The sequence below is a fragment of the Elephas maximus genome, chromosome 12 (assembly GCF_024166365.1).
Source record: "Elephas maximus indicus isolate mEleMax1 chromosome 12, mEleMax1 primary haplotype, whole genome shotgun sequence".
Classification (NCBI taxonomy): Eukaryota; Metazoa; Chordata; class Mammalia; order Proboscidea; family Elephantidae; genus Elephas; species Elephas maximus.
The window spans coordinates 91,716,524-91,743,223 of record NC_064830.1 but is presented as its reverse complement, the minus strand read 5'-3'; the positions used below and the strand labels follow the sequence as shown (position 1 = coordinate 91,743,223).

The 26,700-nt window shown below is 43.9% G+C and overlaps 1 protein-coding gene across 14 annotated transcripts in view; it reads right to left on the bottom strand.

Moving 5' to 3' along the window:
- The window catches only part of STAG3 (stromal antigen 3), a 39,402-nt gene that overhangs the window by 6,108 nt on the left and 6,594 nt on the right, over positions 1–26,700 (bottom strand). For 8 of the 14 annotated variants that reach the window (XR_007519581.1, XR_007519582.1, XM_049903360.1 and 5 more), the window contains 29 exons: positions 25,497–25,666; positions 22,870–23,040; positions 21,711–21,813; positions 21,258–21,374; positions 18,494–18,590; positions 17,690–17,766; positions 17,188–17,392; positions 16,612–16,763; positions 13,405–13,478; positions 12,513–12,636; positions 11,901–11,999; positions 11,616–11,695; positions 10,959–11,066; positions 10,561–10,675; positions 10,347–10,452; positions 10,068–10,171; positions 9,706–9,798; positions 9,496–9,585; positions 9,041–9,241; positions 8,819–8,889; positions 8,617–8,704; positions 8,042–8,122; positions 7,868–7,960; positions 7,543–7,711; positions 7,279–7,421; positions 6,300–6,401; positions 5,642–5,790; positions 5,263–5,391; positions 5,003–5,160 (listed from right to left, as the gene is read on the bottom strand). Coding sequence is in view for 12 of the 14 variants with exons in the window: in XM_049903360.1 (XP_049759317.1) it covers positions 5,003–5,160; positions 5,263–5,391; positions 5,642–5,790; positions 6,300–6,401; positions 7,279–7,421; positions 7,543–7,711; positions 7,868–7,960; positions 8,042–8,122; positions 8,617–8,704; positions 8,819–8,889; positions 9,041–9,241; positions 9,496–9,585; positions 9,706–9,798; positions 10,068–10,171; positions 10,347–10,452; positions 10,561–10,675; positions 10,959–11,066; positions 11,616–11,695; positions 11,901–11,999; positions 12,513–12,636; positions 13,405–13,478; positions 16,612–16,763; positions 17,188–17,392; positions 17,690–17,766; positions 18,494–18,590; positions 21,258–21,374; positions 21,711–21,813; positions 22,870–23,040; positions 25,497–25,666 (3,469 nt within the window). In the remaining 2 variants the exon portion in view is untranslated. Of the gene's footprint in view, positions 1–308; positions 1,448–5,002; positions 5,161–5,262; positions 5,392–5,641; positions 5,791–6,299; positions 6,402–7,278; positions 7,422–7,542; positions 7,712–7,867; positions 7,961–8,041; positions 8,123–8,616; positions 8,705–8,818; positions 8,890–9,040; positions 9,242–9,495; positions 9,586–9,705; positions 9,799–10,067; positions 10,172–10,346; positions 10,453–10,560; positions 10,676–10,958; positions 11,067–11,615; positions 11,696–11,900; positions 12,000–12,512; positions 12,637–13,404; positions 13,479–16,611; positions 16,764–17,187; positions 17,393–17,689; positions 17,767–18,493; positions 18,591–21,257; positions 21,375–21,710; positions 21,814–22,869; positions 23,796–23,879; positions 25,667–26,700 lie in introns of those variants that run through there. The other 6 variants (XM_049903364.1, XM_049903367.1, XM_049903368.1 and 3 more) reach the window with 6 other exon arrangements.

Genomic DNA, 26,700 nt, shown 5'->3' with positions numbered 1-26,700 from the left:
CATTCGCTCCACAAGACAAAGATGTGGCAATCTGCTTCTGTAATGATTACAGCCTTGAAAACCCTACAGGGCAGTTCTACTCTGTCCTATAGGGTTGCTGTGAGTTGGAACAGACTCGACGGCAACAAGTTTGGGTTTTTTTGGTCTCATCCAGAGATCCGAGGAGGAGAAAGAATCCAAAGATGTCTGAGAAAATCCATGTAATACAATTTTAAGTTAAACTGATATTAACATTTGTCAACTTTAAATATTCATACCCCATTACCCTCTCTCCCCATGGATGTTTTATACCCTAAAAACTATAACCTAAAAGTGAGCTGCTGTTGGTTTAAGCAAAGAGGGCTGCAGAAAACAGGGAAGAGCCACGCCCATTAGCCAGTATACCCAGAAAGGAAAACTGGACTCCCAGCAGATGGCAGCACTAACCTGAGGGAACCTAGGCGGGACAGGAGTGGAAAGGTGCTGGACTTGTGTTCCACTACCGCTTTAACTCTCCCCGCAACACTGTCCACAACCAGGCTGCATTTCAGAGCTCTACAACTACATCTCTAGTTGACTGATGCTTCCACTTGGATAGTTTCTGTCATCTTGAATTCATTAGTCAAAGGCTGAGCTTATCTTTTCAAAACTGGCTTCCCTTCCTGACTTTCCCTCTCCATTCTTCATTTAGTCTTTCAGGCTCCATATCAGAATCCTTTCTTCCCACTGCACCTGACTTTAATTAGTCATATTAATTCTCTTAAGGCCAGACACAATCGCCCCTTCCTCTCTATTCTGGCTGAGACATTATAATATGCTGTACATGTGAACTACTACGACAGCTTTTTAAAAAACATATATATTTTATTGTGTTCTTGGTGTAGACTTATACAGCAGGTTAGGTTCCCATTCAACAATTTCTACACAAGTCGTTCAGTGACACTGGTTACATTCTTCACTATGCATGAATATTCTCATTATTTCCGTTCTGGTTGTTTCCATTTATCTAGTTTCCCTGCCCCCCTTACATTCTCATCTTTGTTTTAAAGTAACTGTTGACTATTTGGTTTCCGGTAGATTTTTTAAAGGAGCACGGTACTTACGGTGATATTATTTTTTGAGTCAATCAGTTATTCAGCTACAAGGTGATCTCAGGGGTTAGTTTCTGTTCAAGGTTTGAAGAGTATCCCAGGGCAATTGTCTTGGAGAGTCCTCTAATCTCAACCAGTCCAATAGGTCTTTTTTTTTTTTTTTTGAGGAATTTGAGGTTCTGTTCCACATTTTTCTCCCATTCTATCAGGGTCCACATATTGTGGCCCTGAGCCGAACAGTATGATCGTTTCTTCACTCACGCTTCTACTTTCTTTTTCCTCTCATCAACTTTGCATACTGGCCCCAGATTAATCTTAGGACACTCTCTTCAATGTACCACTCCTCTGGTCAAAACTGCAAGTGGTTAATCATCATCCTGTACAGAAATGAGGTTCAAATTTCTTTCATGGAAATGCTCCTCACACTGTGGCTCCAACAAACTGTGCTTGCTCTAATCACCAGTGACCTCTACCTTACATAATAAATCCAGTGTTCAATTCTTAGTCCTCATCTTATTTAAAACCCTTTTGTTACCAAATTTTAATAAAAAATTTTTTTTTGATGGCATGTGTTTCAGTATTGGAACGCAAGCTTACTAACTGAGTATGTTTACATTTTTTTTTTTGTTAGTATGCATTTTGAGAAATACGATCTGGCAATACAGTCTGCCAATGAGACCGATCTGCGGCATGACGGTATGCCAACAGGAACTAGGGGTATAATTTATTATGGGCACCTATCCAAAACAAACCCATCAGGGCTCCCTAACTATCACACAGGAAAGCCATAACTATGTTTACAAGCCTTATCTCACAGATATTAAGGGAAAAAAAGGCAAAAGTTTACAAAACTAACACATCCTAGATGCATCACCTAACAGAATGCTCAACCTACGCCAACAATGAGGCTCCAACTCTGCTCTACTGAGCTTCAAGCATTTCAAAACGAACCCACCTTGATGCTAAATGTATTAGAACCAGAATAATGTATGACCTACAAGGTCCAGAAGCCTAAGAAGTGGCTGGCAAACCATTTACGCCAACGGTAACGAAAGGCTTAAAAGCAGCTTTTGAGACAAATCATCACTCCTTCCTCCTTGAAATTGTCAAGCCAAATTCTTGGAGTCTTACATCCCACACCCAGTCTGTCAGGAGATCCTATTAATGACACCTCCAAAATACATCCAGAATCTGGCCACTTCTCACCAACTCTACCACTCCCACCCTAGTCTAAACCACTGTCGACTACCAACTCCTACAAGAGCCTCCTCACTGGTTTCCTTGCTTCTATCCTTGCTTCTCTACAGGCAATTCTCAACAAATCAGCCAGAAGGGTCCTTTTAAGATACCTTTTAAAACAAACATAAGGCTCAATATTCTCTGTTGGTTTCTCATCTCATTCAGAGTAAAGCCGGAGTCTTTACTCTGCCTTACACACTGTGCATGCCTATCTTTTTGGACTCATAGCCTACACACTCCCCTTCACACACACAGTACCAGCCATACTGGCCTCCTCTGCGTCACCTGACCATGTTAGGCACATCCCCCCATCATGGCCTCTGCACTGGCTGCTCCCTCTGGTATGCTATCTCATGGTAGATACCAGCTGCCCTCCCTCCTTTAGGTTTTGCCCAGCATCTATGTTCTAAGTGAGGTTTTCCCTGACCATTCTTTATAAGACTATGACCCCTACCCCCCCCAGCAGTATTCTTTCACCCTCTTTCCTGATTTTTCACCATAGTATTTATCACTACTGGACACTCTCTAAAGAAACAGATTTTTATCTTTTGTGCTCACTGTTGTAGTCCCAGAACATTATGCTCAATAAATATCTGTTGCTTGACCAACTGAAGCGATCTCTGCAGTTTGTTATACCTCTTCTTAACTTCCACCTTCTTGGTAGAACTTTCATAGATTAACCAAACTTAAAGTGCCACCTTCACTTTCTGAAGTTTGTAGCCTTCATCTGTACGAACACTCTTGACAGTTACCATTTACTGTCAAATCTTCTGTAAGTGTATTTTCTCTTTCCTACTAGCTAGTAAGTTCCATGAGGATCCTCAAGGCCTTTAAAACACCTAACACAGTATTTAGGAGACCCTTAACAAATATTTATTAGTTAACTGGTTAAAGCAGAGTTTCCTGATGGTATAAAAGATCATTTTAGGTGGTACACAGACGACATTAAAAAGAAGTCACACCCTACCTCACACCATATAAAAAATTAATTCAAAAGGGATCATAGTCCTAAATATAAGAGCTAAAATTACAAAATGCCTAGGAGAAAAAATTAGAGTAAATTTTCATGACTTTGGATTGGGCAATGGTTTCTATAGATATGACACCAAAGGCACAAGAGACAAGAGAAAAGCATAAATTGGATTTTATCAAAACTAAAAACTTTTGTTCTTCAACGAACACCATCAAAAAAGTGAAAAGATAACCCACAGGATGGAAAATAACTTTTGCAAATCATATACCTGACAAGGAACTCTTATAACCCAACAATAAAAATTACCTGGTTTAAAAATGAGCAAAACATTTGAACAGACATTTCTCCAAAGAAGATATACAAATGAACCATAAGCACATGAAGAGACGCTCAACATTACTAGCCAGTAGGGAAAGACAAATCAAAACCACAATGAGATACCACTTTAAAACCACTAGGATGGATAAGATAAAAAAGACAGATTTGGTTTGGCAAGGATGAGGAGAAAATGGAATGCTTATACATTGTTGGTGGGAATGTAAAATGGTGCAGCCACTTTGGAAAACTCTGGTAGTTTCTCAAAATGTTAAACACACAGAGTTACCATATGACCCAGCAATTCCACTCTTATGCATACATGTTCTAAGAAAACTGAAAACATATATCCACCTAAAAACTTGTACACGGATGTTCACAGCAGCATTATTCATCACCATCAAAAAGTGGAAACAACTCAAATGTCTATCAACCGATGAGTGGATAAAGAAAATGTGTGTATCCATACAAGGAAATATTTAGCGATAAAAATGAATGAGGTACTGATGCTTTCTACAACGTGGATGAACCTTGAAAACATTATGCCTTGTGAAAGAAATCAGACATACGAGATCATATATTATACGATTCCATTTATCTGAGATGTCCAGAATAGGCAAATCCATAGAGACAGAAAGTAGGTTGTTTGCTTAGGAGTGGGGGGTGGGGAGAATGGGGACTAACAGCTATGGATAGAGTTTCTTTTCAGGTAAAGAAACTGTACTAAAATTAGACAGTGGTAATGGCTGCCCAACCTTATGAATATACTAAAAACCACTGGATTGCACACTTTAAAAAGGTAAATTTTATAGTATATGGCTATTATCTCAATAAAGCTACTAAATTCACATAATTCTAATATACACTAATAAACATATACTAGCACTCCAAATTTGTGATTTCTAAGATATTACTGCTTAAGATGAGACTATGTTTAAAAAAATCAGTTTAAAGAAAAAAAGCTTACATAAACAATAGCACAGGTGGTAATCTCAAAGCAAAAATCATGAAAGTTATGTAAAAATCTCTAAAATTAAAAAAAATAATGGAACACAGTTTGGCAAAGAGGGGCACTCTAAATATACATATTTCTTAGTTCATCCTTTGGTTTTATCATTAGTTTAGTTTTCATAGAAGTTTGCTATTTGTAGTCGGCTTAATATTTTTTGTTTACTTAATATATTTCAAGATAAACAAAGAAAATGAGAACCCCTAATGCTAATTAATATTCAATTAAATATTTTTTATTTTGACTGAAAGTAAAGTTTGAAGGAGGCAACAGGCCATAACTGCTGTTTATCTAAGTAGCAGCAAAAAAGGAAACAGGGCCACGTACCCTGATACCAACACACATGCATATACACAACACACACACACACACACACACACAGACGCTGTACTTCACCTTTAATGCGCCTCTTCTTGGAGCGGGGGTAGCCCTGAAGGCTGGCCTCAGCTGTGTTCTCCAGGGGGCTGAGGGAGTGCCTGTAAGTGATGACTGGACCCCAGGGATGGCCAGGTGCTTGGGGGACATGCTGCAGACACTTTTCCAGGTAGGACAAGCTAAGGAAGGGGCAGGGAATGAAGAGGCTGAAGCGGCCACTGGGCCCTCACCATCCCTTCTTCCCCAATCCACATCTCTATTCATCGCTGGCACTAACTTACAGTAACTGCTTGTCCTGATGGAAGAGTCGAGGGGAAAATTCCGAAAGGAGTTCCAGGAATGCCAGATTTGGAGGCTGACTGGAGGAGTCAGCTGCAGGAAGCTCAGACAAGGCGAACTTGATGCCTTCCCTTGGTTGGACAGAATTATTTTAGAAAAATAAGCCCTTCCTACTTCCCTCCCAGAGACAGGGAATCCTGTCCATGTACATCCTCCCCCAGCTGGTGTCTCAGAGAATAGCCACCCACTGACCTGTCTCCTTCTTGACATGCTTATTATCCTCCCTCCAAGACCTCGCTCCCAGCTCTCCCTCTACCCAGCTCCTGGCTCAGCCCTCTTAAGACTATCCGAGTACTTTTACTTCAACTGATACTTCCTTACGTGTGTAACATGACCACAAGATCACGGTTCTGTAGTTGCTGGGGCCCAAAGCTCAAGGCAAACCTCCGAGCCAGGTCCCTCATCTCGATGAAGGCTGGAAGCTCATTCAGGCCTTGGGGCCCCTGTTCCTGCAGCAGTTCTGTGTACAACTGTATCCAGGAGACACAGTCCATTTGGGAAAGGGAATAACAAGATGGAAATAGAGCAGTACAGCATTCTCTTCTCTGCCCAGAAATTCTAAAAGGCCACATACTACCTTTACTTCTTTTTTCTCCCAAGACACCTGTCCCATCCTTGACCCCCTGCATCAGAGAACACCTTTACTCCTGCTCTATAACAATAAAAATAGCTGTAGTTAATCGCAAAGAAGGCTGAAAGAAAAGACTAGATAAAAAAATGCCCTATCACTTTATTATTTGTGCTCTCATGTTCTAATTGATAGTTGAATTTCCATGAGATTGGGATGGATACTCCTCAATCAGTTAAAAAATACTTTCTAAGTGTGTACTAGCTATAAAAGAACTTATCATATGAAGTAAATGAGTCAAAATAAACACATCAAGTCCCTGCTCTTAAGGTTGAGGGTGGAGAGAAAAGCTTGTGGACTATAGGGAGGGCCATGACAAAGGTTTGTGGTACTCTAGGCAGAAGACAGTACCTGCTTGAGGCTCAACAGCAGAATTTGGGAACAATGGCTTCGGTCAATCTGTCTTGCTCTAGTTAATGTTTCCTTGATAATGTCACCATAGTCATTGTAGAACTGAGGGAGAGGAAGCGGAGAAGGAAACGTCTGACCATAGGAAAGGGCTGTTTCCGTTTTGTTTCCTCCTTCACATCCCTAATCATGTCTCCTTCTAAAGCGCCACAAGTAGGGAAAAATGGATCTGAGCATAAAATAACTTGGACTAGATCTCATCTCTGGCCCGTAGATGCAAAGCCCAAAAGAAATCAGAGTTTAGGCAAATAAGTACAGGAAGAAACTCTGCCCTGAGCCCATTCCTTGGAGAAGAAGAGTAGTAAGCGTAGCAAGCATGCCAGTGCCCACTCTCATTTGGCACAGAAGTCTTCCCTATTTGCCTCTCCCTGCCACTAGAATGAAAGCTTCACCAATGCAGTAATTTTTGTTTTGTTCACTACTGTGTCCTTGGGGCCTAGAATGATGCTTGGCACATAGCAGGTGCTCAGTAAACAGAAATAAATGCAATAATGGGCTCAGGAAACCAAGATACACATCTAGGCATCTTGTGAAGCCTGATCTCTCTTCCAGTTTTCTTCCTCCTTCTTACATTACTCCATCCCATAGAATAGGTTGAGAAAAAAAAAAAAAATTTCCAGACAGGAAGAATAAAATACTTCCCCTCTAATGAACTTCTTCTTACCTAAGAGCTTTCTCTCCGTATTTATTTTCTACTACGTCTCTTCTCTTTGTCCCTTCATTCTAAACTCCTGGTGCCTTTTCCCTTCGACTTCTCCTTTAAACCTGATATCCCACCCTCCTTTCTGTCGTGCTATTATGTTTGCTATAGGGTCACTTTGAGTCAGAATCCATGGGTTTGGTTTTTGGTCTGCAGTGTTTGAAGTCATGGCAGTGTCCAACTTGGTCCCTTTTCCTTTATTTCTATAGGGCCTCACTGTACCTTGTTGTAGTGTTTGAAAACATCCGAGGCTGCATCCATCTCCAGCACCCCGTATAGTAACAACTTGCAAAACCCAGCCAGGAGGCGGCGCCGCTGGTGTAGCTGCTCTATCTGTAAATGATCCTCCTGGGAATCACCTGGCCCTGAGCCACCAAATATAGAAAGGGAAGGTTAGAACCACAGACTTATGCCTCCTGCCCTGTATTCCTGATGCAGGCCCAAACCCCAACTCCTTCTTGAGACCCAGGTATAGAGTCCCTGTACCACTGCCCAGGTCTCCAGGCTGGATGAAGACGTGGTCCATGAGGAAGCTGGCTAGCTCAGACTGGAGAGTGGCTTCAGGAAAAAATACAAGGGGCTGAAGGAAATCACATCCCCCCACAATCATCTGAGGGCTGAAGATGAGAAGTAGATCACTTAATAAGATAAAAGCCTGTTAGGAGGAAACAAAACAAAACAAAAAACAATGCTTAAAAAAAGGAATATTTACCAAGATAGAAATTAAATAGCTAATTTCTCTTTGAATTTGGGTCTCCTCAGACCACAAGAAGATCCTTGCCTCCTTGTTCTCACTTGAGTCAACTCTTACCTGCTCCTGGATCTCAGGGTCCACATCTGAGAGGCAGCTCTGGCAGAGCTCGCAGAAGGCCACCATTCTGCCCTTCAAACTCAACAGCTGCTTCTGTGGAAACAGTGGACAGACGGAGCAATGAAGACACAGTCTCCCTCATCATTTCCTTTTGCCCTGCTCAAATCAACTCACCTGAGAAGCATCTGACCCAGAAATGTGGGTTAGTGTCCAGAGGATAGAAAAATAGACAAGAGTCAAGGCTGGAAGGATCACCTGTAACAATGAAAGAGAAAAAAAAATGTTAGAAAAAACGAGAGGCGAGCAAGGAGAGGGAGGGAAATGGAGCAATGGGAGGGGAGAGAGAAAAAGACAGGTAGACAGAAACAGAAAAGCAGTGAAAGGAGAAAAAATTAGGTTAGAGGAGACCAGCTTTCTCTTCTGGTGGAAAAGAACTGATACTCTTGACAATTTTGAGGCTTTTATTGTGGGTAGAAATTCTACCTCCCCCTAAATTTGTTTTAATTCTCCTAAAATCCTTCAATAGTATCCTTGACTCCCAGAAAAGCAGAGAGAATAGCAGTTTTCAGGCACTGGAATGTAAAGCCCATCTTCCAAGGGTGGAAGAGAAGAGTAAGCACATCGTATCTTCCTCCCTTTGTCCACGCCACACCCCTGGGATTGGAGCCACTTAGGAGAGTGGGCCGCCTAGGATACAGGGTCCTTAAAAGCTCCTCTTTTGCCTCCACGTCTCCAGCTTGTCTACTTGCCTGTCGAGGAACCTCTCCTGTATCCACAGCCTTCCGGAGGAGTTGGTAGCATGGTTCATAGAGCTCCCAGCGAGTCAGGTCATGAGCGCTTTGAGGGAGGAGGTAGGAGACGGGTAAACGTTAAGCTGGAGGAGCACGTGAGGAATCAACTCCCCAGGCTTCGGTAGAAATATTAGAGGGAGGTGGAAGGGGAGTTGCTCACTTGTAGAAGGCAGAGAGGCGCTTCAGTGTAGCCGCCAGACTATACACCTCATCCTCATCTAGGACTGAAGACTGTGGAAGGAAGAAGGCCCGCAATAGGACTTCCCCAAGAGCTCAAAGATCCAAATTCCCCTTTTTGTGGTTCTCTCCCACTCTAGTTTGAAGTGTCCGGCTCTCCCCGACTCCAGTTTGAAGTGTCCTATCATTTAGCCCCAGCTCCCACCTGCAGCAATTCTTCAACTTCCTGCTGGAAGCGGTCGGTCAGCAGATCCACCAACTGGCTGCGGGCAAAGTCTACCCGGCTGAAGAAAGTGAACTCGGGCTTACAGAGCTGGTAGAGGGCGTGAGCTCCAGCCTCGAGCACTGCTGGCTCAGCATGCTTCACCACCACCTCCTGAAGTTGCTGCAAGAGCAGCTCCAGGTGCTGGGAGACACAAAGCATAAGAGCACAATGTTGCAGGGGGTAGGGAGGACAACTGTTCGGGGTAGGGGAGGGTAGAAAATGGGGGAGATAAAAAATAGGGTTGAAAGCACTAAACTTTAAGGGTGAGACGCCTAACAAAGGAAAGGCTTACTGATGTTTCTGGAACCCAGGTTTCTGAGAACCAGACAGAACTCTTGGCCCTGCCTGGCAAGGGAGCGACGAGGTATAGGAAATGTATTCTCCTCCCTGTTCACCTTCTCCAAGCGTCTGGTGCAGTAGATGTTGAGGTCAAAGTAGTTGAGAAGCTGCAGCAGGGGAGCAACCTTCTCTGCATCAGCTGAGAACTGTGGTGATTGGAAAATGAAACATGCTTATTAGCTATTACATTGCTGATTCCTACTTCCATTTCTCATTGAGGCCTTTTACCCGCTCACTCCTTGATGCTGGGGAGGGGGCAGCTCTACCTTGGCCAGGAGCTGAGGCAACAGTGGGATGAGGTGCTCAGTCAGCTTCACCTTGTCATCGGCTTGGATCTTACGTTCTTTAGGGGTTAAGCCCTGGAATTAGTGTGATTTGGGGGTAAGGAAAGATGTGGAGAAATTCTGGGTCAAGAGGGTAGGGTGTGTATGTGTATCACTCCTCCCCATGATCTGCCCAGGAAGGAAAAGAGAATTCAGCAGCTCCCTTCGGATTGTTTTTTCCGGAAATGCAATTTTTTGAGGAGCAAAAGAAGGGGCATCCTAACCCAAGACCTGAGGATAAGGATAGGCAGCACCTATCTGGATGTAGTATTGCTGACCTACCCAGCTTACCCCTCTTGCCGTACCTTCCTCCCAGTGACCCGCCCCACAGGCGGGTGACCCTCTGAAGCTTGCCGGACACTGGACACAAGGATTTCTACCAGTGTGCTCTCTTGCACGTCGCCCAGGTCTGGGTTGGCAGGAGGATCAAAGACAGAGAATCACAGATTAGCCACCCTCCATTTCAAGTTTCCCCCATCTCCATGGCACCTATGCTGCCTTTTATTAGTCAAGAAAGAAATCGCTTCTGGTTTCATACTAGCAGGTGAAAGGTCCCCCTGCCCCAGACTACCACTGGCACGCACTCTGATCCTTCTCCAGCAGCAGGCTTGTCAGACTCTCCCAGTCCTTCAGGTGAGGACCTGCACAGTCCCAAAGGCTATCTACTAAGTAAGCAGCATGGTTATGGAGCTGTGGAAGAGGGCAGACATTAAGTTACTGATGTCACATTAAACAATTCCACCTACAGTGCCACCCCAACCCTTCTCTACACCCAGACAAGTCCTTCCCATATGTCACCTCACTCTCCACAAAAAAGGACAGCAGAAGGTGAAAGAAAGTCCTCTGGGAGCGTGGACTTCGGCGTCGTTCTTTTCTGCCCACTGCTCTTGTCTCGCACTCAGGGTAGAAGAGCCTGGTGGGATTCACATAGGAAAAGGGTACAGCACCGGAGGAAATCTGGAGTGAAATGTTCCCCATGGAGGGGAGAAATGACCCCAAGAGAGGTATAAAGGAAAAAGAGCTACAGAGCTAAAGAAAGCCCCAAGGAACTAAGAGAAGAAGAGAGACACCGAGCGAGGCTTTAATAACAGGTTTTGTTTGTTATGGGGAGTCCTTAGGAAGAGGCGCAGCAGATGATGGAAAGAAAACCACGGAGGGTGGGGTTATAAGAACAGAAAGAAAGGAGCCCCACTCACTTCTGGTACAGAAACTCTCCTGCAGCGGAAGCCAGGGCTCGATTAGAGGCGTACACAACGGGGTAGATGCTTTCACAGTCTGTGTCTGTCAGCACCCCTTCCATGTTCCTGCCAAGAGTAAAGGAGAAAGAGGCATGTGGATATGGATGATCACCTTCTAGCACAGCTAAGGGTAAAAACAAAAGAAACAATAACAATGGGGACATGACTCACGAAGAATTTTTAAATGAGTGGAAGAAAGGGGAGTATGGAGAGTTAGAGAAGATAGGAAAAATTTTCCCTGAAGATCTTGTAACTCAAGAATAACCTCTTATCTTTCAGCCTGTACGTATAGAAAAGCCAACTTATGACAGGTATAGGGGTACAACTTTGGAAGGGCCTGCTTGATGCTAAAGGAGCCCTGGTAGCAAAATGGTTGAAGTGCTCAGCTGCTAACTGAAACATCAGTAGTTCAAACATACCAGCCGGTCCAAGGGACAAAGATGTGGCAGTCTGTTTCTATAAAGATTTCTGCCTTGGAAACCCTACAGGGCAATTCTACTCTGTCCTATAGGGTTGCTAGGAGCTGGAATCGACTCGACGGCAACAGGTCTGGTTGAGCTTGATGCTGGAAAGGTAAAAGCCCTAGATGCTTGCCTCCCACTTCCCAGGACTCACTGAAGGATAACTGTTAGTAGCTTGACGGCCTCCACTGCCACGTCATACTCTCTGTCCATGACCATGGAAACCATCCGCTCCTGTAGGAAGAAGAACATCGCTCAATACCTCAGTCTCCCCATTCTTAAACATCACGTTTTCTTAGAATTTTAGAGATTCCTGAAGACAGCGCAGAAACAGATGTCGGGATTGCTATAGATATAGAAGTAGAAATGGGAAGTTAACGAGGTACGGAAAAGGAAACCACAGAAAGAGACAAGCAAAGGAGGACTGTCCCAATTTCACCTTGAAGCGGCTGGTGAAGAGCTCCAGGCGTGCAGTCAGGTCCCGGTTGCTGTACAGGCCTTTCAGAGCCTTCACGCACTTTAAACGGACTTCTCGATGCTATTGGGGGCGAAAAAAACAGAACAGAAATGTGACTGACTACTCCTCTCCTCACCCCCACTGGGCCTCCATACTCTCCTCTTACTCATTCTGGGCCTCCATGTTCTCTGTACTGAGATAACGAACAAGTCTTCCTACTTAAAAAAAAAAAAAAAGGATCACAGCAGAATTTAGCAATCATGCTGAAGTGGATCGTTTAGCTACGACCCTAGCACTTCTATTACCAATCCATCAATAATTTTCTTGCTTTTTCATAGGCACAGTCTTTCTCTTCTCTACCGTAGGTTGTGAGGTATTTTATCTCCTGGATGTGTCCTTCTCCTGTCTACCTTATTCTACTCCTCCCCAGTACTGGGGGAAGTTTTAGAGATTCAGTGACGTGATGGGTGATCACTGCCTACGCCCTGTTAGGTAAAATACGTAAGTGGCAGGACCAGGAAAAGCTGGAGCAACCATCCTAGGGCAGGAAGAGGATGAGGGAAATAGGGGGAAGGGAGACAAGACAATTCCCACCTTATCATGTAGGGTCCAGCCAATGTATTTTAAATAGCTGTCAGTGAGGAAAGAGGTACTGTAGCTTTGCATCCAAGACCCAATCTCCTCGATGCAGATAGCCCGGATCTCAGGAAGCACATCCCTAGACACAGATAGATCAGCCCGTATCACCAAACTCATTTCCCTCCTGCCAGATACTTCCCTGTCACAGAAGAATCTATTTTCTTGACTAAATACCATGTACCATGCCGTTCATTTCTTCCTCCCAGTAAACATTGAAAGTTTTCTTGAACCAGCTCTGTACAACTTCATCCTCCTCTCCCCTTTTAAAAACTCATTTTGAAAGTTCATGTAACTGTTGTCTAGACTGACTATGTGTGTTTTAATTTCACTTCATAAAAAGGTACACCAGCTGAATGGTTCTGTAAAGTTAGGGTGAAATCTGGGCAAATGTAAGAAACAACTACATGCACTCTTTATTAACTTAATTCAACCAGTTCTTCAAACAGTATAAAACTCCCTTGCCCTCAGCACAAGCAACAGCAGCAGGGGCTAGAAAAAGCTTGCCAAGCTGCATGCACCCCTCAGAAAAGTTGCTCTTGTCCTACCAAGTCTCCAATCCCAGAAAGATTGGGGAGGGGGCGGAGAGCAGGTCTGGGCAGGCTTGGAGCAGGAGAACCCTCAGCAATGCCTTATCCTTACTTTCTTTCCTTAAGACCTTCAAAGAGCCTTTGTGGATGGGGATACACTAAACCTTACTAATCTGAAAATGTGTTGCTAGTTTTTGCTCCAGGTGCATGGGGTCTGGGACTAATCACATAACTCAGGGTTAAGAGGGGGCCTTGTCACTTCTGACAGACTCCATAACCAAGGACCAGTAGCTGCCATTGACAGGAGTCAATTAACTCACCTGTACCGATGTACAAAGACACCCCTGAAGAGGGCATTCATCATTCCCTCAATCTCCTCTTGATGCTCTTGGAGCTGGAGGACAAGGAGAAAAACAGGTCAAATGCTCTGGTACCCCAATGGCATAAGGCCACAAAGATATAGGAAAATACAACTTCCACCCAGGTCCTATTCAGCACAGGATGCAGTTTGAACTGCTGGTATCCTATGTTTCCTTTTACACCTTCTAATTCTGGAAGAAGCTGAATAATCAACTAAGACCTCAGAGGCTTCTCTGTGTCTGGTAAAATAATTACACTTTCTATGTGTGATTATTACAGCTATCTTTGGTTATTTAGAAACCTCAATAACTGGGAAAACAAATTTTTTTTTTTTTTGCTTTAAAACAACAGGAAGTTCTGAAGACCAGAAATCCGAAATCAGCTTCACTAGGCTGAAATGAAGGTGTTAGCATAACCACACTCCCTCTGGAGACTTTAGGGGAAAATCTGTTCCTTGCCTCTTCCAAATTCTAGTGGCTGCCAGCATTCCTTGGCTTGTGGGTGCATTACTCTAATCACTACCTCAGTCACGCTGCCTTCTCCTCTTCCTTTTTTTAAAAAATATATATTTATTTATTTATTGTGCTTCCAGTGAAAGGTAACAAATCAAGTCAGTCTCTCATACAAAAACTTATATACACCTTGCTATGTACTCCTAACTGCCCTCCCCCTAATGAGACAGCACACTCCTTTTCTCCAACCTGTATTCCCCGTGTCCATTCAACCAGCTCCTGTCCCCCTCTGCCTTCTCATCTTGCCTCCAGACAGAAGCTGCCCACATAGTCTCATGTGTCTACTTGAGGGGAAAATAAATTTTTAACAAATGCAGTTCCTTTGACAAAAGTGGAACTGGCAAAAAAGACACAGAAGGGAGAAATTAGTTTAGCAAGTTCTCAACTAGAGATGATTTTGCCTCCCAGGGGACATTTGGCAATGTCTGAAGCCAGTTTTGGTTGTCACACCTAGTGGGTAAACACCAGAGACGCTGCTGAACATCCTACAATGCACAGGACAGTTCCCCAATGCCAAGAGTGCCACTGTTGAGAAATCCTGGGTTATGTGAATAATAGATGTCAGGGAAGCAGAACTATAAAAAGAAAGGCAACATTCATTAAGACAATTGACTCCATCTCTTCAATAAATCAAAGTGCTGGGAGAAAACGTGTTTGTGTGTGTGTATGAGCGGGAGAGGTGCTGTAAAAGATTATAAGAGACTTATGAAACACGACAACCAAATGCAATCTACAGTTCTTAACTAGATCCTAGTTTAAATTAACCAGATGTAAAATACATTTTGGGGACAAATGGGGAAGTTTAAATACGAATTGGGATTAGAAAACATTAGGAATCGTTATTAATTTTGTTAGACGTGAAATGCTCTTAAGTAGAAATATGTCATTTTCTAGAGAATGTACTGAAGGCGTTAGGGGTGAAATATCAATACGTCCATAACATATTCCAAAACTGCAAAAAAAGAGATGAAATATATATGGTGAGAAATTGATTGCTAAATCTAGATGATTTGTATATTGTGTTCATTATACCAGCGTCTCTACTTTTCTGAACGTTTGAAATTTTTAAAATTTAAAGAAAAAGAAAGAAAGAAAGGAAGGAGAGAATGAGGGAGGGAGGGAGGAAAAGAGGGAAGGTAAGTTATCAGTACCAAAATCTATAGAGATCTGGAAAAGAGAAATTAAGAAAAGGCTATTTGCTATTTGCCATAGAGATTAGGAAGTCACTGATTTAGAGAGAAAAGTTTCAGATGAAAAATGGAGACAAGCTAGGTAGCAAAAAAGGATTCAGTGATTTGGACAGTAAGAAAGTAAGGGAATACTACCCTAAAAGGAAGGGTAGCAATAAAGTAGCTTACAGAAGAGCAGAAACAAGATTCAAGGGCCTACATAACCAGGGATAAGAAAACTGTGGAAAGAAAAATTATACACAAAAAGGATGAGAGACAACTGGTGAAGCAAGAGCCTAGAGAAGTCCCTCACCCTCCCAGGAAAGAGTCACAGTAGTGTACATATTTTTAAGATCCAAGATAGATTTGCTGTATACAAGGTTTTAAGATTATCTGTCAGTGAAAAATGGCAAAAGAGAATAAAAACCCAACCAAACTCATTGCCGTCAAGTGGATTACAACTCATAGTGACCCTTCAGGACAGAGCAGAACTGCCCTATAGGGTTTCCAAGGAGCGCCTAGTGGATTTGAACTGCCGACCTTTTGGTTAGCAGCCGTAACTCTTAACTACTCTGCCACCAGGGTTTTCAAAAGAGAATGAGGAAGTAAAAAGTTTATTTCTCTGATGATCTGGCATGGAAGGGACTTTTTTGAGGGCCAGGGAAATATCCAACTGGCATAGTTAGACATGACGGGTCCTGCTAACCTCATAGTGGAGGAGTTTCAGATACTGAAGCAAGAAAAAAAAAATCGGCATTGGCCCCTGACAGATGAGCTATTTTAAGGTTTAATAAGTGTAAAAGGTTCTGCTACGGTACGTGGTCCAGTGGTCTTCTTTTAAGTGAAAATGTAAACAAAGCAAACACCTACGATACACCAGGCTAGGCAATTTCCTCATCATCTCACTTAATCTTTACAAAATGGTGGACATTACTATCTCCATTCTAAAGACAAGGAAAGTGAAGCTTAGAGAGGTTTCATAAGGCCGTGGAGCTGATAGCTAATTGAAACAGAATTCAAACCCAGGAGTGACTGAAAGGCCTGAGCTTATTCCTTAAAAACCTGGCCTCCTTTGTCAGTGTTCAGCCTCCAGTATTCCTGTGGGGACCTGCGTATGATGATACAGTTGACAGGAAAGTTGTAACTTAACTCCTTGCACTACTTGCAGGTGGGGCACTTAAACACATCTGATCATGAATGTTACATAGAAACTGAACAACAAGGCAATTATAGAGAACTCTTAAATCCACTCTAAATTAGAAAAGTTTTATCGAGCCCACATCCCAAAAATGAGATGAGCATGTGACGACCTCTGACAGGGTAGATCTTTTAAACTATTGCTAGACTCCATTATTCATCACCCTAAAGGCTGTTTGAGGGCCTGTACCTGATGGAGTGAAACACCTGGGGACTGACAGGGTGGTCTGCTGTAGCAGTAGGTAGAAGCTGGGAAAGAGGAACAGAAGGTGTAGGGTACCTTCCTCACCTCTTTGCGTTTCTCCAGCAGGCTCTCCAGCCGCTCTGGAGCTCTCTGCCCCAGCCCCTTGCTTCGTTCAGCCTCATACTGACGCTGATTGTTGTCTTTGTGCAGACTCAGTTGGAGGGCAACCTTTACTAGGGAAGTCATTAGCTTCATGGCTTTGAGTTAGAGAAAACAACGTAAGAAAATAATTATTTTTGTTTTTTTGGGGGGGGGTTTTTTTAGTTCAGAGGAGGGAGGGTGGGTTCAAAAAGAAGGAAAAAAAAGGGCAATGAAAATCTAGAGCCAGATGATCCTAAAATTGTAAGGCTGACTGTCCTGAGGTGAACTTTTTCTTCTTCTTTCTTTTGGCCTTTTTTTAATCCTCAGCACATTCCCAATGGGGAGCTTTGAGAAAGACGTTATGGCTGGAAACTGTCACTGTGATCCACCCCTTTTTACAACTGTACTAGTGGGAAACTGGAGTGAGGTTTGAGATAAAAATAGCATGAACTTGAACAGCTAAGATGTAGGTAGGAAGGAAGATGCAGGACTGGAGAGTAGAGGAAAACCCTAACAACCCCAGTAAAAATGAGTGCTTACCAGCCAGGGTGCTAGTGTGACGGAAGGCACGGACTTGGGAGTCTGAAAGGCCAGTAAGCAGAGAGATGAGGTTGTCCATGGGGAAGCCATCATAGAGGAGGCTATACTGGCACTGATAAACCAAAGTCCTCACAAACTCACAGAAGCTGCCCTGGAACTTCTTCCAGGATGGACCTGGGGCTGTCAAGGGATAGTCCCCTGAGTCCTACAGAAGGGTTTATAAAGCACAGGAAAGTTATTACCGGGTCCATGAAACCATGGAACTTTGAACATCAAAACCCAATAATATAGTAAAAATATGTCTCCGTTTCACCTCATTTCCTGCTATTCTCTCCACCGTTGGAGGCATATTTAGATAATACCTTTGTGTCCCTTTTACCCCCAAAAGATTAAAAACTCCTTCTAAAAAGCTACCCTATTTCCCACAATCAGAAAAAAGGAGGTTACAGGCTTTGTGCTTTGAAATGAGAGGGGCAAGAGGATCCTGGCCATCTTTCTCCACCTCATTAAACTGTTCTGTCAGATGCCGGATGATCTCAGAGTTGGACATCTTCTTGAACATCTCGAGGGTCACAGTGCCTGAGAAATGGAGAAGATGATGTAATTACATGGAAAATAACAGGGCACCACGACCTCTTACAGCTACATCTAAAGATGAACTATGGAACATATTGAAAAGAGCTTAGAGAATCAGAAGATCTGAGTCCTAGTCATAATTCTGCCACCACCCAACTGTGTATAGGCTGTCTCTATAAGGCAACCCCTAGAAAACTCAAAAGGAATCAAACAGTGGGAAAGTATGATTAAAAAAATAAGCAAACAAACAAGCAATAAAACTAGGCCAGATGCTATGTTCTTATAATACAGCCTGCGTAAGACGATCTGCCCAAATAAACTGAGTCATGGCCTCTGGGGATCTAGGGGCCCCACAGCTTCAGAGAAAAACATGGGATGAAGTGGCTGAGAAGTAAGCATTAAAAAAAAAAAAAAGGCTTCATTTAGAGACAGGAAAACTAAAAGAGTGTCTGACGGTCTGTTTTCAAATTCGTGAACACCAAATCTATCACATTAGCATGATTAGTTATTTTTCCCCAAAGGGTCTTGCCTCCAAACCAGCATTGTTCCCTACTAGATCACTTCCCTTATTTACCAATAAAAACATAGTTAAATAAGCGCAACTGATCTTATGCTTTACCTTCTCCCTTTATTTAGGAAATACCTAATCCTACTCATCTAAATAGAAGAAGAGTTTCCTAACACAGGAGCAAAAGGCTGGGGATCTAGAAAGGGGTAGGGATTTCCTCACCTTTACAGCCACAAGAGCGAATGAAAAAGTTAATGAGCTCCAGGAATCCTGCATCCTGGTCTTGCTTGTAGCTATCCAGCCACTCATCCACCAAAGTCTAGGAAAAAAAAAGTGGATCATCTCTATTTCTGGAAGTATAATGAATTAGAAATCCTGTGTGATCTTTCCAACTGAAGCATTTAAACTGATTAATACACTTAAAACATCTAAAATGTACTGAATTGGAACGAATGGTAAAATTTCACATAGGCCAAAAATGAAGTGAAAACAGGAACGCTGGGAAGTAAGCTAGCACCAAGCTAACTTTTGCCCTGAGGGTTTCTATCAAAACTTGGAGACCTTGACTTTCTGTCAAGATGACTGCACGGGGTGCAGGGCATAGGACACAGAGCCTATAACAGGGTTTTTCCAAAAGGAGATTGAGTCTTCCCAAGAAGAGTAGTCTAAGAGAAGGCACTTATATAAAGCTGGACCCTGCAAAGACTCACATCCTCATCAAAGCCAAGAGTGAGAAATAAATCTACAGAGCAAAAAGGGACAGTAAGAAAACTACTTTGTTATGACCTTAGTGTGGGGCAGAGAGAGAAAAAAGAATTCCCCCATGAGAATTCACAACAATAAGCCAGCCCTCAGGTGGTTTGCAGTCCAGATGTACACTACCTATACCGTAAGAATCAGAGACTTTAATTGAAAGTAGTCCTGTTCCCCAGGCAACGGCTGAAGCAAATGCAGGTTCCTCTCTTAATGACCCACCTTCAACCCACATCCCAAAGAATTCCAACACACAGAGTTCCAAAGAAAATGAGAGGCTCACAGTAAAACACTAAAAAAAAAAAGGCACTGACAGTAGGAACGAGCAGAAAAAAAGACAGCAGAATTATATCCATAAAAACAGTAGACATCAAAATTATCACAGACTATAAAATTACATTTAATATATGTAAAAAAATAAAAGGGAAGCTTGAAAGTAGATGCAAAGAACAATCAATTTTGAAAAGGGCCAAACAAAATTTGTAGAAATGGAAAATATAGTAAACAAAATTTAAAATTTCAGTGGATAGATTAAAAGCAGACTGGGCACACCAGAATAGAGGACGAGTGAACTGGAAGATAAAGTTAAAGAAATATCTGAAATTCAGCACAGAAAAACAAACAGATGGAAATAATAAGAGAGAGAGAATAGAGTGAGAAGTTTCATTGTTGTTGTTAGGTACTGTGGAGTCAGTTCCGACTCATAGCAACCCTACTACAATACAGCACAATGAAACACAGTCTGGTCCTGCGTCATCCTCACAGTCATTGCTATGTTTGAGCCCATTGTTGTAGCCACTGTGTCAGTTCCATCTCGTTGAGGGTCTTCCTCTTTTTCGTTGACCCTCTAATTGAATTTCAGAAGAAGATAATGGAATGAAGAACAGGCAATATTTGAAAAGAATTTTCCATTGTTGTTGAAAGACACCAATCCTCAGAGCCAGAATGGCAATGGAACTCACGCATGACCAAAAAAAAAAAAAAAAAAAAAGAAATACCAGAATATCCTATAAAATATCGGAACACAAAAATAAAAAAAAATCTAGAAAACAGCCAAAGTGGAAAGTAATCACTTACAAAGGATCTGCATTTAACATAAACTAAAATATTTACAAATTAGATCTGCACTGTCAAATAAGTTAACCCTAGCCACATAAACTTATGTAAATTTAAATTAATTCACACTAAATAAAAATTTAACATTCAATTCCTCAGTTGCACTAGCCACATTTTTCGGCTCAATAGCCACATGTGACTAGCGGCTACTGTACTGGACAACACTGATACAAACATTTTCATCATTACAAAATGTTCTATACTGAACACTGCTAAATTAAATGAATGGCTGACTTTCAACAGCAATAGTGGAATAATCTAATGTGCTGAGAGAAAAGAATGCCATGTTAGAAGTTTATATCCAGCATACAATCTTTCAGGAACAACGGTAATTAGACATTTTTATAAAAACAAAAACTGAGAAGCTCGTCAATAAAAAAAAAAAAAAAAAAGATTCAAGAAGGAATGAACAAAGAAAACTATAAAATTGTAGGTAAATTTAAACAATGTTGACTGTATAAAGCAGTAACGTCTAACTTGAATTTATTTCTACCATCTTACATGCTTTCACGTTATCGTGCCTTTTCTGTTTCTGTTTTCCCCTTTGCATGCTTTCTTTTGGATTTCTATCTTCTACAAGAACCTAAGCAACAGCATGTAAACTGGAAGGGGTAATTGGAGTTAAAATATGTGCATTATCAATGCTTCATTTCCTTAGCTGGGATAAAGGTCTGGGTGATGATTTTATTTTTGAAACTACGATAATAAGCTTTAGGCACTTTGCCATGAAACAGAATTTCAATAAAATCATTTTTAAAATGTGAGGATGGGAAAAAAGAATAGGTGACTAGAGTGATTTATACACAAGCTGCTACACATATCCAAGCTTCTTCCCTTGCCCAACACCTCTCCTTGCTTCCTCTATCAATCAACAAAGGCAGAATCTGTCCTGTTTTGTGATACTCTTAGGAAACGAAATATTCTCTTTTATTCAAGGTTATCCTTATTTCATTGTAAGAAATTCTCTCCATGGTCTAATCAATCTCTCTTTCCTGCTACAAGTCACGTTCACTAAGATGCCCACGTCAAATCAAGTTTGTAGACACTTGTCCTTACCTTCCTACTCTTCAAAGGGTGAGATGGTATCAAGAAACTGAGGTGAGACACTTTGCTTTACCTGCATGTCACTTTTGGCAGCCTTCACAGCATCAAAGAGATCACTGGCTGGTGGCTCTGACTCTTTCTGGTGGCGATCACGTACCATTCGGGACCCCTTCTTTAGTTGTTTTGCTACCTAGTAAGTGCAAAGAGAGAAAGGATATGAAAAATAAATAAAAGTGATGTTAACAGTCTCAACACTATCACGTAAGTAGGCTTAACCTACCAATTCCACAGCAGAATTTATGCTATCAACTCCAATATAAATTATTTTTATGTTGCTGTGAACTATCATTACTTTTTCTCCTTTTAAAGTGCTCCCTAATCCCCTTCTATTCCATACCTTAATACCCTCTCCTTTTCTCTTTAAAATTTGCCTTCTTCCCACTTCCATTCCTTAACATCCTTTAAGTTTTGTCCTTTCATCAACCACATTCTAGACCAGGTTCAAAATCAAAACAGACTGACTCACTGGAGTTGTTTCAAGTGGTCGTTTTGCTCGTCTCTTCTTCACACTGCGTCTCAAGCTGTCTTCAAAGTCACTGCCTTCATCAGGTGATGAAGAGCCACCATTCCTATGAGAGAATATGGTTCTCCTTAACTACAACACCCCATATTTCCTCTTTATAAAAGTGTCAATGAATTATAATTTCTCTCTTTGTTTCTAATTACACCACTTCTCCATGAGAAAAATATACTTTCAAATTTCCTTCAAGAAAAGATGAGCTTTCTATTACCAGGACACAGAGGAATAGTCTTAAAACAAAACTTTCCCTTGAACAAAGCAAGGAGGTGAAGAATGAAAAACTGAAGTGGGTGAAGGGTAACACTTTCCCAATATTCTTTCTAAATAGGAAAAACAAATTATATTCACTTAGGCAGGCATAGGAATCTCTGCTCTGTGTGCAGAACAATCAGGATGACTCGGAAAACTAAATATTAATCATATATAAGCAAAAGATTAATGTATACTGAGAGTTAAATTTCAGCCCTTAGAACATAACCATGTCTTATTGATTAAAACACAGTTTATAACACTGATATAATCTGGTCTCCAACAGTAGCACTGAAACAAAGGATTCAGAGGAGGCCAATTAAAATGACCAGGGGATAAAAGAGATCTTGTATGAAACTACTTTTTTTCTAAAAAAAGAAAAAACAAGAGAAGATGTACTAATGGAACCCTGACAGCATAAACCCATGAACAGTAATGGATAAGGATCCACGGACCTGTTTACAAAATCCCCAAGTACGAGAACTGCAGGGCACCCACTAAAAAGCATATACTATTTGTCAGGCAACAAATAAAGAACTCTTTTTTACTCCCCTGCTCCTACCCTCCAGCAGAGGTTGTACATGCTGAGCATATAAATGTGCTCGAGAAAGGTTTAGACAAACTGGGTGACGAATTCAAAACAGGGTGTATTATTCTTGATGTCTACAACTTGCAGAGCAGCCAAAAAATACTGAACAAAGTTGGAGGGGATCACTATTTTGAACCAGTATAGTATTTTTTACATTCTCAAAGGGTAAAACACGTATCACTATCAATGCAGTAAAACAATAGAGGAGAAAGCCGCCAACGACTCAAGCCAGCACAACTGCAATAATTTCTCACTAACTCCACTCACCCCTCTGAAATATGGCCCCAGTCCCTCTCATCATGAGGCTGACTGACAGGGGAACTAGATGATGAAGACAAGCCCCTCTGCCCACTTTTCTGCAGAGAGGACACGCTGCTTGGGGAGGAGGAGCTATGGCGCCGAGAGGAGGATGATCGCAGGGTAGGCATGGTGATCCAGCTGAGGGAAGAAAGAAAGGGCTCTTACCACACCACTTTGCCATCTCCTGCCCTGAGAAATCCCTCTCTTTCCAAAAGTTTTCTGCTCTGGTATAATGATAGCAGTAAGAGCAATAACAACAACAAAGTATTTAAAAATAATAGTAATAACAAAGTATCAACCACCCCAGAAACTGACCATCGGGTTTGGAGCTGCTCTCCAAGAACGGAGAAACGCAGCCTGCCCTAAACCAAACCCATTGCCCTCCAGTCCATTCCGACTCAGCGACCCTATAGGACAAACTAGAGCCGCCTCAAAGGATTCCCGAGAAGCGATGAAGTGGATTCGAACCGCCGACCTTTCTGCTTAGCAGCGGAGCTCTTAACCACTCCGCCACCAGAGCTCCCCAGAAAAGCACCAGAGCAGTTTAAAATAGAGCCCTATCCAGAGGCATCAGAAGGGCAAACCCCCGGGTGTAAGGGAATTGAGCTCACACGTAAAAAGATAAAACAAAAAAACAAACTTTCATTTCTGATTCACAGGAAAGGGAATGTGAAGCTCCTAACGATGTGAGAATGGTGCAGGCGCCATTAGGATAGTGCCTGAAACTCCGAAAGCGTAGAGGAAACCTTGCGTTCTCTGTTTTTGGGCAAGTTGGTATCTACGAGTGGCCCTGGGGTAACTCCTCGGGATTGAGGAGCCTCCTGACGGTTTGGAAGATTGGTCTCAGTCTTTCCGGGACTAAAGCTTGGAGTCGCGGTGTCTGTGAAGGGGCCCTGAGGAGTGGAGGGGAGGTTCTAATTCCCAGGGCCGGGGAGTGTGGGGTAGGGGGATAATCTTGGGTCAAAGAGAAGTCTCACTGTCTGAGCCCGGAATATCGACTTCTGGCTAAGCAAGGTTGAGGAAGGGTCACCGCCTCAGGTCCCTCAGGTCTCTGCGGTCGCGCCTCCTCCGGCCCCGGCCCTGGCCCCGGCGCCCGCCACTTCCCTGCCCGTAGCCCAAGATTCCAGAAAAACGCGGGAAGGCACGAGGCGTGCTGTGCGCAGACGCAAACCCAACGGCTCCCCCAAAGGCTAGTAACTGTCGCGAGGCTTGGGAGTCCGGAAGCTCGTGCTCCTCACGTTCCAGTCCCGCCAGTCCCTCAGCCTCGTGTAGCCACGAGCTCTCAGGCGTGCCTCCCCGTCACGTGGGTTGGGTTGCGCCTGCAGCCGCGCCTTAGCCCTGCTCCACCCCGCCCCAGCTCCATCGGAACCGGAATATTAATAACCCTTCTATCCGGTTTCTCTACTGCCATAGGTTGGGTTCCACCCAGGCCCCGCCTTTCGATCACAATCGCCACGCCCCTGAGAAAGACCACGCCTCTACCTCGCCTACCTCGTTACTTTGGCTGTGTCCCGCCTCCCTGCCGAGCTTCCCCATTATATTGGCTTAATTTCTCCCTTGACCCCGCCCCTGAAGCCGGCTCTTTGCCATCATTGGCCCGGCCCAATCTCGAGCCCCGCCCCTGTCCGGCTCCCCGCTCCCATTGTCTCCGCAGATGCCGCCTAGTCCATCTATCGTGCTCTGTGTTCAGTTTTTGGAGGGTCGCGCTCTTTCTCTGGACGGCAGAGCGGTCCCGCGGCTGAGAGCCGTATTCCCGAATTCGGGCGTCTCTTTTTTCCTCCTCTGGATCCACTTTGCCGTCCAAGGACGGCTGCGGCGATGTACGCGCTGCGACCTCTCCTGCTTCTGCTGCTGCCTCTGTGTCCCGGTTCTGGTCTCGGACCCGGGAGTGAGGCAAAGGCCACCCGGAGTTGCGCTGAGACCCGGCAGGTGCTTGGGGCTCGGGGATATAGCTTAAGCTTACTCCCTCCCGCTCTCATCTCAGGTGAGGAGAAAGAAGAGTAGAGAAATGGGGGGGGGGCGGGGGGGGCCAGGGGCTGGTTCTCCCCACCTCACAATAACTCTCTTCTCTTTCAGAGTAACCGTTATAATAATCTTCAATCCCATAGTAACGTTAGTTTTCTTCTTGTAACTTCATTATCAGGATCACAGTAATTCTACTATTCACACAATAGTTCTTACTCCACCCCCACACCAGGAGCCCCTTTTTAGTAATTAGCACCCCCCCACAGCCCAATAAGTTCCCCTCCCTGTCTTCATGAGGCCCTTCCATGATAATACTTTTTTGCTCACCAAGTAACTCCATCAGTCCAAACCCCATTCTTCATCCCATAGAAGCTGTTTTATGAGTTCTTAGAACCCTAGGGTGTGGGATGTTGGGGAGGGTTACCTGAGGACCCCCCGTGACTCATCTGTTCCTCAGGGCAGATGATCCCATGGCTTATGGGAGTGGATTTGGGATGGGTGAGGAGACAATAAGAAGGGGATATGGTCAGGTGGGGATGATGGGACAGACAATGGCAAAGAGACCAGACAAGTGGAAGGAAAGGGAGAACCCCCAGAGATAGGTGAGAGAAGGAGGAATTTCATGATACCACATCCCATCATTCCTGTGTGTCTCTCTGTCCAGGTGAGCACCTCCGGATCTGTCCCCAGGAGTATACTTGCTGTTCCAGTGAGACAGAGCAGAGGCTGACCAGGGAGACTGAGGACACCTTCCGAGGCTTGGTGGAGGAGAGTGGCTCCTTCCTGGTTCACACGCTGGCTGCCCGGCACAGAAAATTTGATGGTGAGGGCCTGGGATCCTCAAACCGGCCTCACACCTCTCTGCTCATGGCCCCAGCAAGCATCCTATCCCCACTCCTTACTCCATCCCTAAGCCCCTCTCCCCTTCCCTCCCCGGCCCTGGCTTAGCTCCCCATCATCACCCCAGGCTCTCTCCAGGGCCCTGTCCCCTTATTCCCAGCCTGGCCAGGTCTCTGAGAGTTGCTTAGTTTCTAATTCACTTGTCTTTTGTCTCCCCTACCCCACCTCCTCCTGTCTCTGTCCTTTCACTTTTCCATCCTTCTCTGGCTTCACCCCCACCTCACATCCCTTCTTTGCATTTGCCACAGAGTTTTTTCGGGAGCTGCTCTCTGCATCTGAGCGCTCCCTGGCCCAGCTCTTCTCCCGCTCCTACGGCCGCCTGTATGCCCAGCACGCCCCCATTTTCAGTGGCTTGTTCTCTCGGCTGCGGGGCCACTATGGGGGGGCAAGTGGGGGGTTGGATGACACCTTGGCTGATTTCTGGGCACAGCTCCTGGAGAGAGCGTTCCCCCTGCTGCACCCACAGTACAGCTTCCCCCCTGACTACCTGCTCTGCCTCACCCGCCTCGCCTCCGCTGCTGATGGCTCTCTGCAGCCCTTCGGGGACTCACCCCGCCGCCTCCGCCTGCAGGTGAGGGGCCCTGAGGCCTGAGCTTCAGCCACCTCTGACCTAGTGATCTCAGACCCCCCTTTTGTGCCCCAGTCACACCTGACCTGGTGACCCCCCATTCTGCATTGCAGCCACCTCTGCCCTCATCCTGAGCCCCAGTCACCCCTGGGCTGACCCAGTGCATCTTAGTCTCCTTCAGTTGGGTGCCTCCCACCCCCATCCTGTGCCCTAGTTTCATACAAATCACTGACCCACTCACCAGGCCTTGATCCTCAACCACTTTTACACCAACTCCCCCCTAATGATGACATTGGGACTTGTTTTGGTTTACCTAAACATGAATTAGGCACTTACTATTTAAGAAGCATTTTCATCATTAAAAA